This window comes from Cynocephalus volans, chromosome 3 (genome assembly GCF_027409185.1).
Source record: "Cynocephalus volans isolate mCynVol1 chromosome 3, mCynVol1.pri, whole genome shotgun sequence".
NCBI lineage: Eukaryota > Metazoa > Chordata > Mammalia > Dermoptera > Cynocephalidae > Cynocephalus > Cynocephalus volans.
The window spans coordinates 42,981,368-42,995,410 of NC_084462.1; the positions used below are offsets into that span (position 1 = coordinate 42,981,368).

Genomic DNA, 14,043 nt, shown 5'->3' on the forward strand with positions numbered 1-14,043 from the left:
TTTTATATGGATTACATGTTGAAACGATGATTTAATATATTCAGGTTAAATAAAATAATATTATTTCACCTGTTTCTGTTTACTTCTTTAATGTGGTTGCTAGACAATTTGATATTATAAATGTAGCTCAAATTCCATTTCCACTGGACATTGCTGCTGTCAACCATCCACTGCATGAGGACAAGGACCTTGTGAGTATCCCCTCCAGAGCCAGAGCTCAATTACCATCTGATACATGCTGAGTAAACCTTAGGAAGAGGGATGGCAGCCAGGCTTTCTGAAGGACTATCCTGCAAGTTATTCATAAATGGAATGTGACAGATGAAGGGACTCCACAGATCTGAATCCAGGGACAAAGATCCTCCAGCAACACGCAGTAGGATTCTCAACTTCATGGCCCAGAAGAAGAAAAGGATGGGAAGGTAATCAAACCTACGTCTGAGTTCCTACTTCATTCCAGCCATTCAGGTATGCAAAGGTTCTATGAAATGGGCAGTATATTAATACACAGACAAAGTCATGGAGGTTCAGAGAGGTTTTATAACCTGCCTAAGAGCACACAGCTAGTAAGTGTCTGTCACACAGTAATGTAAAAATGGCTCTGACTGTCCACAAGCTCCCTGGGTCCGTGAAAAGGATGCTCAGATAGAAGTGATTGGTTGCAATACTAAAACTTTAGGTCCTCCTGGAACTTGGCTGCTTCCCATGGGCTTGAGCACCAGCATGTTCAGGAGGTGGATGGGGAACCCAAGTTGGAGGGGGACAGCCAGTGCCATTTACTGAGGACCTACTGTGTATAAGACGCAGGGATGAGCACTGAGGATGATGGACAATTTCTAGCCTCCATGGATTTACAAGTAAGTTTGAGCATAAAATAGCCACAAATGAGCATATTTTACTCACTGAATAGTTTAGAAAACAAGTGTCTTTGGAGATCACTTCAGGGTGAGATGGGTGGGAATGGGTAAATGGAACCCCAGAGAAGGGAACTGATATTTATCAAGCTCTTTCCAAATACCAGATGCTGCATTGAGTACTTTATTTACAAGGTTACGTTCAATTCTTCTAACAGTCATGCAAGGAATGTATCTGTATTTCCATCTTATGAATGAGGAAATGAAAACTTGCCCATGGTTAGGGAGTTTATATATAGTCCCACAACTACCCAGGCTTTAATTGGAATCTGTGTAGCTCCAAAGTCCATGATCTCTCCATTCTGTCTATGACTTCCTGGAAAAGGTGGGACTTGGAGGAGGCTCAGGATCTGTAAGCGGAGTGAATGGGCTGGCGACAGGAGGTATGTCTGACAGGTAAGGTGAGGGACGAGTCTATTGGACTAGAATTATTTGGAGGACAGTAGAGAGTCATATATTCAATATGTGCAGAAAAGAAAAACCCACCCTCCTGCCCGAGGTGGGACCCGGCAGCCCTGCTATTCCAGGAAAGCACTTGCATTATGGAAAAAAGCTACAGTGATTGATTAAATAGTTCACCACACACAACTAACAGCTGTCTAGACTCCAGTCAACTAGAAGCTTAAAAGCCCCATGCTCACGAGGTGGTAAGTGATGTCACAGAGCCAGCCCAAGGCCAAGAGAGACCCAGGAGGTGAGAAGGGTCAGAGCTGGCTCTCAGGCTGGAGACAGCCCAGAGGCTCTGAAGCATTTATTTATTTTGATTCAAACATAAAAAATATAAAATAAAAAGTGGGCCTCCCTTGATGCCTCCACCTGCACACCCCCTCTGCAAAGGAAACTGCTCTCACACAGCCTTACAGAACATGTTTATGCATGCACACCCACAGGTAATCCCATAGGAAACCAAGAGATTTTATCACCTAATTCATTATAGCTTTTTATTGGTAATATAACACACCTATTGAAAAGTACAAAAATTATAAGCAATCAGTTTCATGAACTGCCACTTGAACACACCCATGTAACTGGCCCCAGACCAAGGAACAGAACATGGCCTGTGCCTGGAAGCCTCCTGGTGCCTCTTCCAGCCACTGCTCTCCCTGGAGGAACCACTATCCTGACTTCTAACACCACAGATTCATTTTTGCCATTTTTCCCCCCATGTAAGATGGGTAATGTGCTGATGTCATAAAAAGGTTTAGAGGAAGGCACATCTCAGACAATAGCCTGCAAACCCAATCATTGTGCTTATGAACCAAAAAAGATCTTGTTGTTATCAGTTTTTAAACATTATAAAAATGGCATTACAGGTCATCTATTACTTTTTTTTTAACTTTTTGCTTTGAAATAACTAGAGATTCACAGGAAGTTGTAAAGATAGTGCTGAGAGAACCTCAGTGTCCTTGACCCAGCTTCCTGCAATGGTAACATCTTACATAACTGCAGTATGACATCAGACCTGTAATTTGACCTTAGTACAACGTGTGTGTATCGTCCTGCCATTTTGTCACAACCAAGACACAGAACTTCCATCACCACAAAGCTACCCCTTTAGTCTCACGCACCCTCCCAATTTTCTGAGTTTTTTTTAATCATGATTTGAATGTTGTCAAATGAGTTTTCTGCATCAATTGATATGATATGGTAATTTTCTTCTTTAGTCTTTTTATTAATAATAGCATTAATAATAATAATTACCTTGGTTACTTATCAAACACTGAACCAGGCTTGAATCTCTGGAATAAACCCCACTTGGTCATGGTGTATAATTCTTTTCACATATTGCTAAAAACTATTTCCTAATATTTTGTTAAGAATTTTTGCATCCACATTCATGATGAACAGTGGTCTGTACTTTTCTGTTTTTGTACTGTCTTGGTTTTTGCATCAGGGTAATACTGGCTTCATAGAAGTATTGGAAAGTGCTTCCTCCTGTTTTCTGAAAGAGACTGTGTAGAACTGGTGTTAATTCTTCTTTAAATGTTTGGTAGTATTGTCCAGGGAAATCATCTGGGCCTGAAGATTTCTTTTTTAAGAGGTTTAAAATTATGAATGGAATTTTCTTAATAGTTAAAGGGCTATTCAAATGATCTATTTCATACTGGGTTAATTGTGGTCGTTTCTGCTTTTCAAAGATTGGTCCATTTCATCTATGCTGTCAAATTTATGTGTGGAGAGTTGTTCCTAGTATTCCTTTATTATCCTTTTGATAACTGCTGGATCTGTAGTGATAGTCTTTATTTCCTTTCTGAGATTAAGGATTTTTCTCTTTCGTCTTTGTTAGTCTTGCTAGAGATTTGTCAATTTTATTAATCTTTTCAAAGAACCAGTTTTCTCTATTGCTTTTATGTTTACATTTCATGAATTTTCTACGCTTATTTTTAGTATTTCCTTTCTTCTGCTTGCTTTGGGTTTACTTTGCTCTTCTTCTAGTTTCTTTAGGTGGGAGTTTAGATCAGTGATTTGAGACCTCTCCTCTTTTCTAATGTAAGCATTTAGTGCTATATATTTCCCTCTCAGCACTGCTTTAGGTAAATCCAACAAATTTTGACATGTTATATTTCCATTTTCATTCAGTTCAAAGTATTTTTATTTCCCTTAAGACTTTTTCTTTGACCCATGGATTATTTAGGAGTATGTCATTAGTTTCCAAGTGCTTGAAGCTTTTCCTATTATCAATTAGGAAAAGCTGTTATCAATTTTCAGTTTATCTGTTATCAATTTTCAGTTTAATTCCACTGAATCAAACTGGAAATGTGTTAGAGAACACATTCTGTATGATTTCAATCCTTTTAAGTTTGTTGAGGTTTGTTTTATGACCCAGGATATGGTCTATCATGGTATATGTTCTGTGGACACTTAAAAAGAATGTGCATTCTGCTGTTGTTGATTGCAGCAATGTCAGTTAGATCCTGGTGGCTGATAGTGTTGTTGAGTTCTTCCATATCCTTGATGATTTTCTGTCTAGTTATTCTATCACTTGTTGAGAGACTGTGTCAAAGTCCCCAACTGTAATTGCAGATTTATCTGCTTCTTCATTCAGCTGTATCAGTTTTCGTTTCACATATTTTGCAGCTCTGTCATTTGGTGCATAGACATTTCAGAGTGTTATGTCTTCTTGGTGGATTGGTCCCTTAATCATCATGTAATATCCCTCCCTATCCATGGGTTATTTTTCTTTGCTCTGAAGCCTACTTTATCTGGTAATAATATAGCCATTTCTGTTTTCTTTTAATTAATGTTACATGTTATATCTTTCTCCATTCGTTTACTTTTAACATACATGTTGTATTTGAAGTGAGTTCTTGTAGGCAGCATAGAGCTATTCATGCCTTTTTGTCCACTCTGCCAAATTCTGTCTTTAAGTTCATGTATTTAGATCATTTATGTTTAATATAATTATTTACATGTTAAGGCTTAAATCTCATGTTAGTTTTTTGTTTTGTTTTTCATTTCTCTGCTTTATTTTTCCTACCTTCCTATGAATTACTTAAACATCTTTTGAATTTCATTTTGATTGATCTATAGTGTTTTTGAATGTATCACTTTGCATAGTTTTTTTAAGTGCTTGCTCTAGGTATTATACTGTATATACATGATTTATCAATGTTTACTGTTTTCAACCTCCTACCAGTCTGAGTGAAGCATAAAAACCTTACCTCCTTTACATCACTTTATCCTCTGCCATTACTAAAATAATGGTCTTGTCTTAACTATTTTCTCTATATACTTTAAGAACCACATTCGGCACTGTTATAGTTTTTGCTTCAATTGTCAAACATAATTTAGAAAACTACAGATAAGAAGGAATGTCTTTTTTTATTTACCCACATTTTTGTTCTTACCACATTCTTTCATCTTTCTGGGTGTTCCAAGATTCCTTCTTTTTATCATTTTCTCTCTCTTTAGAGAACTTCCTTTAGACGTTCCTTTAGGATAGGTCTTTTTAGCAATTAATCTTAGTTTTCCATCATCCCAGAATGTCTTTATTTTCTCTTCATTTCTGAAGGATATGTTCTTTGAATATGGAATTCTGGGTTGGCAATTGTTTTTCTTCCAGCACTGGTCTCCATGGTTTCTAATGAGAAATTCACTGTCATTTAAATTGTTTTTCCCCTAAAGGCAATATTTCTTGCTAGCTGCTTTCAAGTTTTGATTTGTCTTTAGTTTTTTTGTAAGTTTGACCATGATGTGCTTGAAATGAATTTCACTGTCTTTAGTTCATTCAGCATCTTGAATCTGTACGTTGATGTCTTTTGCCAGATTTGGGAAGTTTTCAACCATTATTTCTTCAAGCATTGTTTTAGTCCTGCCTTCTTTTTATTCTCCTTCTGGCACTCTGATGACATGAATGCTAGATCTTCAGTTAAAATTCTCACATGTCTATGAGGCTTTGTTCATTTTTTTCAATCTATTTTTTTTTTTTCTGGGTTGGGTAATTTCTACTGTCCTATTTTTAAGTTCACTGGTTCTTTCCTTTGTCCTTTCCAGTCAACATTGAGCCTATCCATTGAGTTTTTTTTTCTTTATTTTTTAAAAATTTCAGTTATTGCATTTTTAAGTTCTAAAATTTTCATATGGCTCTCCTCATGTGTTTTATTTCTTTGCTGAGATATCTATTTTTTGCTGAAACTTTCTATCCTTTTTATTTGTTTCAAGTGTGTTCATAATTGCTCATTGAAGCATTTTTATCGTGACCACCTTAAAATCCTTGTCAGATAATTCTAACATCTGAGTCATTCTGGTGCTGGCATCTGTTGGTTCTTTTTTCGCACTGAGTTTGAGATCTTTCTTGTTCTTAGTATGATTACTAATTTTTTACTGGAACCTGGATATTTTAGGCATCATGTTTTAAGACTCTGGATCTTATTTAAATCTTGTGTTTTAGCAGGCCTCTTCTGACTTTGCTCTGGTGGGTGAACAGGAGTGTCCCTTCATTACTGCCTGGTGGGTAGAAATCCAGGGGCTGTCCTCAGAATCAGCTGCAATCCAGTGGGGAGGGGCTCCTTGTTATTGCTGGGCATATGTGGGATTTCATGTTCCACACCAGGCCTGCTTCAATTCCACCCTAGTTGGGAGGGAGAAGAGTGTTTCATTACTGCCAGGCCAGGTGGGGATGGAAGTCCATGCTCCCCACATGGACTCCACTGACGGTGGTAGTGGGGTGTTATCACATGAAAGAGACTAGAATCCCAGCTCCCCATGGCCTTCTCTGACACCCTGGGGGTGGTTATGACTGGGGTGTCTTGTTACAGCCTGGCAAGGGTGGAAGTCTAGGCTTTTCACCTGGCCTTTGCTGGCCAGGGGTGGGGTGGGGGCTGCAGGTGTTCCTGTGGTGTTTGGTTGAATTGTGTTGGTTATCGCATATAAGTTTTGTCTTGCTAGGTCTCTCTTTTTCTGGCCCTTTGGCTAGAGAGAACAGGCTTTCCTTGGGGCTTTTTTTTTTTTTCGTCTGTGCCAGTTTGTGTTTCTGGGTTGCCACCTTCTTTAGTATCTGGTCTGGAATGTACGAGGTAAAAAGAAAACCCAGGGCTGGCCGGTTAGCTCAGTTGGTTAGAGTATGGTACTGATAACACCACGGTGCAGGGTTTGATCCCTGTCCCGGTCAGCTGCCAAAAAAGAAAGCCCAAAATCTCACTACTGTCCTTTCCTTGAGTCTGGAGGTCTCCAGCTGGTCTGCCTTCTTTTTTCCACCTTTCAGAATCTTATGTTTGTTTTACACGTAATGTCCAGGGTCTTTAGGTACACTTAGTGAGAAGAAGAGAGAAAAGTACACTCACTCTGTTTTCCCTCCATCTTACAGGAAGCAGAAGTCCTTCACTTATTAATTTAAATTACATTGGAGATGTTTTCAAAACAGCTGTTAGAGATTATTTTGTTCTGTTGGAGTGCTACACAGTATTCTATGGCCTGGACACAGAGATTTATGTAGCAGTCTCTGCCTGCAGATGGAACACTTAGGCGGTTTCCAGGGCTCTGCTATTGTAAACACAAGTTTGATGAACAATTCTTGTGCATTTTTTTTTTGCAAGTAAATTTGTAGTGGTAAGTTACTCATAATAGTTTTGCTGGGTAAAAGATGATGGAATTTTAAATTTTGATAAACATTTGCAAACTCTCTTCCAAAGAGACTGCACAAATTTATATTCCTATCAGCATTAAATAAGGGTGTGTGATTTCCCATAGCTTCGCTACTGATTATTATAAAATTTGAAGATGTCAATCTGATAAGTTAAAAAAATGCTGTTTCATTTTTGTTTTATTTGATTTTCTGTAACTGTTAACAAAGGTAAATAACTTTTCATATTTGTACTGCCCATTTGAATTTCCTTTTTATGTGTGCACATATATTTATCTATTCACATCCTTTGTCATTTTTGTTCTTGGTACTGTTCTCATCTACTTTTGGTGCTGAGGTTGTGCTAGCCTTATTAAAGGAACTGAAGAGTGTATCCTCTTTTTCCATCCTCTGGAAAAGTGATTATATTACCGGTAGAACACACTAGTGAAGCCGTATGAACCTAGAATTTATTTTGTAAGAAGCTTTTTAATTATTGATTTATTTCCTTCAAGGAAATAAAAAAAGAAGAGGTTATTTAATTATTGATTTATGGTTAAGGCACTATTCATGCCTTTTATTTCTTTTTGTTTTAGTTTGGACAAGTTGGATTTTTCTTGGTATTTGATTAATTCATCTAAATTTCCAAGTGTGTTAGCATAAAGTTGTTCGTATAATGTTCTCTTAGTATTTTTTGAATATTGGTATAATCTTTAGTGAAGGTCTCTTTTATATTGCTGATAGATTTATTTATTTATTTTTCTTGTCTTGATCACTCACATCACAGATTTCCGATTTTATTTGTCTTTTCAAAGAACCAACTTTTGTTTTGCTTTCTATTTCATCACTTTCTCTTATTTTTATAATTTCATTCCTTCTATTTTCTTTAGGTTTACTTTGCTGTTTTCCATACCCTGTTGTCCTTTTTAAAAATGGTGTTGTTATTTCATATCATTTTTACAAGCTTTTTGTCAACTAAGGGTATTAGCCATATTCCTTCTCAATTTGTCATTAATCCTTGACTCTTATTTATGGCATATTTTTGGAAATAAAGTTTTAGATTTTTATGAAAACACAGACTCATTCATCTTCTCAACATGTTCTCAAAGTTCAGCTACCCAGGATTTCAGCAGCTCAGCATCCAGCAGGTCTTCTAGGGATCTTTTCAACTTTAAGATGCCACTGGCCACCATGCCAGGCAGAAGAGACCCACACTCAGGGCTCTGTTTTCCTCTATCCAAATATTTGCCAGAGTGGTCTTTCTCAAACTTTCATAACACTCCTTTTAATGGCTCTCTCACTCTCAGGATAAGTCCCAGCCCCCTGGGCCCTTTAGGTCCCTGATCCTCTTCCCATTTTTTAGTATCTCCTGACACTGCACATGCCTGACTCCCTTGCTCCAGGCCAGATGAGACAACTCACAGCTGGGAAATGAGCCATTGTCTGTAGCTACTTGGCCACCTGGCACAGATTCCAGGCTCTGCTTGCTGAGCACAGGCCCTCCTTGCTGGAGGCCACCTGCTGCACACTAGAGAAGCCCACGGCTCTGACCTGCAGCTCTCCCCATACAGAGGGAGGTTGTTTGCTGTCACCACCCTGAATTCATAATCGGAGGGATCCAAAATGCTCTCCTCTCAACAATTCTCAAGCACATGGTCCTTGCTATACCCCAAGCCTCGACTCCACCCTCAAATCTCTTACACTTCTGAGAACAGGCTGGAGGTTAAGGAACTGAGTTATTTCTAACTACTAGTTAAATGAAAATATGTTAAACCTGTGCTAATTAAAGTAATGCAAATAAAACCTCAGTAAAGTGTTTTCACGATAACAGCCAATAAGAATCCCCCGCAAGGGCAGAAAAGTGACAGTGGCCCTCTTGAATCCTCAGTGGGAAGGCCAATCTGTACAAGCTTTTTGGAAAACAGCTTAGCATCTTTCAAAACGTTAAAAATATTCACACCCATATTCTAAATTCCTGTAAATCTATGCTAATCAAAAAGCCTTACAGTAAGAAAAGAATTAGGCAAAAACATTTAATACAGCATTATTTATATTAGTAACAAATTATAAGCAATCCAAATATCCAACCAAGGTGAATAGACAGGTAAATATGGTCTCTCTATCAGGTGGAATGTCATACAGCCATTGAAGGTTATGCTTACAAGAAATTTATAATCCTATGGAAAATTTGTAATAGAATATTATGTAAGAATGAGCTATAGGTGAAAAACTATATACACAATATGACTTTATAATAGAAACAACAACAGCAATGTGTGCTCAGAGCAGCAGGTTGGAAAAGACATACGCAAACTGTTGAGTGTGATTGTTTGGGTGTATTAGGAATATAGATCCTTTTTTTGTTCTTTTTTTCCTACTTTTACATTATATTCTAAATTTTCTTTTTAGATTAGAGCATGTACTATTTTTATAATGGAAAAAAATATAAAAGAATACAGTAGGTTAAATCTTCAGCTGGCATTTAGTTCTTTACATTTAAGTGACCCCACCCCGGTGCCCCAAAGACCTCATATGGAAAGGTAGTCAGGGGCCTGCTTAAGCGATGATGGACTGAGAGGAAGTTGGCCCATATGTTCACATGCAAAATGACGTGTTTCCAGAACACAATAAAAAAATCCCCAGTACAATAATGACAATCACAAGAAAATAATCTGAGTGGTGACTTTTGTCCAACCCAGGTTCCCAGGTATGGCCCAAGGGGGAGGTGGGCATTCACCCTACCTTTTCCTGCTGGGATGTGCTCTTGTCACAAGCCTCTTTGAGCAGGTCCTGGGCCCTGCTGGGGTCTCCCTGCTTGTATGCAGCGTGAATGCCTTCCGTCCTGGGGGAGCGTGCTGTGCAGTCACTGCTTGGTGTGGATAGTTTGCTGCCCATGTCCCCAGCACCTGTGTGGGATGAAGCACACACACCCACAGCGTCAGCGTTGCTGCTCTTGGGAATCATAAGAGAGGAGAGCAGAGGGATGTGCTGTCCATGACAGAGTTCTGGGGCTGTCAGAAGAGAGAGGGATGGCCCTGAAATGCTGTTGTCACCTGTCACAGAGCACCCGCTGCCCCAGAGATGTGCAGCCCTCTGGGAAAAGACTTGCTGGGGCTGGCATGAGGCCGTGCTGTCTGTGACGGCACCAGCACAGCTCTGAGGATTCTGCAGCATGTCTGCCACCTGGAGCCAGTCCAGAGCACCCAGGGCAACTGCCTGGTGGGGGCCTCACTGACAGCAGTGGAGAGGCTGAGGATTTGGTGAGAGAGATGGTGGTTCCAGCTAAACTGTCCTACTGCTGTGTCCCCGAGGGGGACAGAGTGTCTAGTGGTGGAGGACAGACAGGTCATGTCCTGGGATTGCAGAAATCTATACACTTTCCTAAAGCCCACCCTGTTTAGAAAACTCCATGAAAAACATGGGATTTAGAATCAGCAACCCTCACTCCATACCTGCTCCTGCACAAACATGCCATGTAATGATCTTGAGTAATACAATGAAGCTTGGGGCTCTGAGATGCACTTGGTCAACTGGTGAGACTGACCCAAGGCAACCCGAAGATACTTCCTGGCTCTGCCATTCTGGTTATCTGAGATGTAGCTTTACTATGGATATGTTCCTGTTCTCTAATAGTGGACACTGGCCTATACTGGTGAAGGAAGTTGTGGGGCTGCTCCGGGTTAGCTGAGTACTTGGGGCTATTAAGGAGGAGAGTCCAGCTTTCAGGAGGCTACCACGCAGCACTGCCAGTCATTCAACAAGTGCACAGGGCACTCACTGAGCAGGGGGATGGGACAAGTACATGCTAGGTGCTGAAGGCACAAAGGTAAAAGAAGGCAGCCCCTCTCCTCACTGAGCTCCCACTCTAGAATAGAGGCTCATGGCCACAGGCACCCTCCCCCACCTGGCAGGAGGCAGGAGCACACCTGGGGACCCAGAACATGCTGCAAGCTCTGCTTCTGCACAGGTGATTCACTACAGCCATGGCCAAACCCACTGCTGCCACAAGGGTGGCTCACTGTGACAGTAACTACCACAGATACTGTGCAGGCAGCCTGCCTCCCACTTGACTGCACTAACACAAGAGAGTCACCAGTGGAGCCCAGAAAAAGAGGAAGAAGTCTCTCTCCTCAAAGCCCACTCCAAAATAATAGAAGAAGCAACTGCCCTACCAGATGACCAGACATGTACATGGAGAAACTAGAAATATGAAAAACAAGCAAATATCACACCATCAAAGGATTACAGTCATTCTCAAGTATGAGACCCAACAGAGCAGGAGGATATCTTTTAAAAGACTGAAAAGGAATTCCAAGCAATAATCTTAATGAAACTCACTGAGATACAAGAAGACTCAGCAAGACAGCATAATGATATGAGAAAAGATATCCAGGATATGAAGGAGGAAATTTACAAATAGATTAATACCTTAAAAAAGAATGTAGCAGAACTCATGGAACTGAGGGATTCATTCAACAAAAGAAAAAACACAAATAAGAGCTTAGGCAGCAGGTTAGAGCAAGCAGAAGAAAGAATTTCTGATCTTGAAGATGGGCTTTTCAAAATAACCCAGGAGGATAAAAGGAAGGAAAGAAGAATTAAAAAGTGAAGAAAATCTAAGAGACCCAACAGACAACCTTAAGCACACAAACATCTGAATCATGGATGTTCCAGAAAGGGAGGAGAAAGGAAAAGACATTGTAAATGTATTCTACAAAATAATAATGGAAAACTTACTAGGTATAGGGAGAGACACAGACCTTCAGATCCAGGAGGCTCAAAGATCTCCAAACAGATTCAATCTAAAAAGATCCTTTCTGAGACACATTATAGTCAAATTGGCAAAGCTCAAAGACAAAGAGCGAATGCTAAAAGCAACAAGAGAAAAGTGTTAAGTCACCTATAAGTAAGCCCCATCAGACCAACAGCAGACTTCTCAACAAAAACTCTATAGGCCAGAAGAAAACAGGATGATATATACAAAATACTAAAAGAAAAAAAAAAAAAAAACAGCCAGCCAAGAATACTATACCCAGCAAGGCTATCCTTCAGAAATGAGAAAGAAATAGTGTATTCCCCGGACAAACAAAAACTGCAGGAGTTCACCATTACACAACCAGCCCTGCAAAAAATCCTAAAGGGAGACCTGCATCTGGAATCTGAAAAATGATAATCACTACTATGAATACCCAGGAAAGAACAAAACCCACTGGTAGAACAAAAATGCAAACAAGAGAAGGAAACTAAACCTTACCATCTCAAAAAGCCAACATCAAAGACAAACAATAAAAGGGGAAGAAAGGAACAAAATATATTTAAAACATCCAAATGAAAATTGATAAAGTGCCAGGAGTAAGATGATACCTTTCAATAACAACCCTAAATACAAATGGGTCAGGCCCTCCATTCAAAAGACACAGACTGACTGATTGGATTAAAAAGCAAGACCCAACTTTATGCTGTCTTCAAGAAACTTACATCATCTGTAAAGACACAAACAGACTAATAGCGAAGGGATAGAAAAAGACATACCATGAAAATGGAAACCAAAGAGCAGGAGTAGCTATTCTTATATTGGATAAAATAGACTTTAAACCAAAAACCGTAAAGAGAGATAAAGAAAGCCACTATATAATGATAAAGGGATCTATCCAGCAAGAAGACATAACAGTCATAAATATCTGTGCACTCAATACTGGAGCATACAGATATATAAAGCAAACATTATTGGACCTAAGGAAAGATAGACCCTATATACAATAGTAGCTGGGGACCCGAACACCTCTCCCTCAGCACTAGACAGATCATGTAGGCAACAAATCAGTAGAAAAACACGGGATTTAAACTATACTTTAGACCAGTTGGACAGTATTGGCTAATATACCCTCTGCCAGAAAAGTAAAATGGTGTTAAAGACTGAGATACACAAAATGGCACCTGTAGCTGCCACATCACCTTCCCACACATGCAATTTTGCCTGCCTATGAGAAAGTCCCAGCTCAGCTTAAACCCTGCTCACTTCTCTCCCCCTCCTTCTTAGCCAATAGGAACAGTCCAGCTCAGCCTAACTGGATATAAAAGGCCCACCCCGACTTTCCCCGCTGTGCCTTCCATTTTCGAGAGGGCAGCCCGCTTGTTCATTTTGCCTGCCAGTACACTTCAGTTGAGTCCCTGTCTCCTGGTGTGTCTTATTTTGTCCTCAGGCCAGGGTTTTTCCTTTCAGACAGAACATTTCATCCAACTACTACGGAATATACATTCTTCTCATCACCACATGGAACATTCTCCAGGACAGACCTGGAGAATTTTGTTAGGTCACAAATCAAGTCTCAAGACATTTAAGAAAATTAAAATCATTTCAAGTATCTTTTCAGACCACAACAAATTAAAACTAGAAATCAATACCAAGTGAAACTCTGGAAACTATACAATACATGGAAATTAAACAACATACTCCCGAATGACCTATGGGTCCAAGAAGAAATTAAACAGGAAATCAAAAAATTTCTTGAAACTAATGAAAATAAAGACACATCACATCAAAACCTGTAGGATACTGAAAAAGCAGTACTAAGACGGAAGTTTACTGCAATAAATGCTTACATCAAAAGAACAGGAAGATCCCAAATGAACAACCTAACACTACACCTCAAAGAACTACAAAAAAATGAGAAAAATCCCATCCCAAAATTAGTAAAGGGAAAGAAGTAAAAAAGGTCAGAGCAGAGCTAAATTTAACAAAGACCCCCCCCAAAATACAAAAGATTAATGAAACAAAAAGTTGGTTGTTCGAGAAGATAAACAAAATAGACAAACCATTAGCTAGGTTAACAAAAAGAAAAAAAAAAGAGAGAAGTCCCAAATAACAAAAATCAGAAATGAAAAATGAGATATTACAACCAATACCACAGAAACTCAAAGAATCATTAGAGACTATTATAACCAGCTATACGTCAAAAAATTTGAAAACCTGGAGGAAATGGATAATTTTTTGGACACATACAAACTACCAAGACTGAACCAAGAAGAAAAAGAAAATCTGAACAGACCAATAACAAGCAATGAGAC

The 14,043-nt window shown here is 39.3% G+C and overlaps 1 protein-coding gene and 1 non-coding gene across 2 annotated transcripts in view; both read right to left on the reverse strand.

Annotated features, from left to right (window-relative positions):
- LRRK1 (leucine rich repeat kinase 1) overlaps positions 1-14,043 on the reverse strand; it is a 134,968-nt gene that overhangs the window by 72,454 nt on the left and 48,471 nt on the right. Inside the window, exon 3 of the mRNA XM_063090601.1 lies at positions 9,718-9,881. Within this exon, the coding sequence (XP_062946671.1) occupies positions 9,718-9,881 (164 nt within the window). The remainder of the gene's footprint in view (positions 1-9,717; positions 9,882-14,043) is intronic.
- LOC134374470 (small nucleolar RNA U13) lies at positions 2,080-2,183 on the reverse strand. Its single transcript, XR_010023313.1, has one exon. It is a non-coding gene; the product is annotated as a small nucleolar RNA U13 (small nucleolar RNA).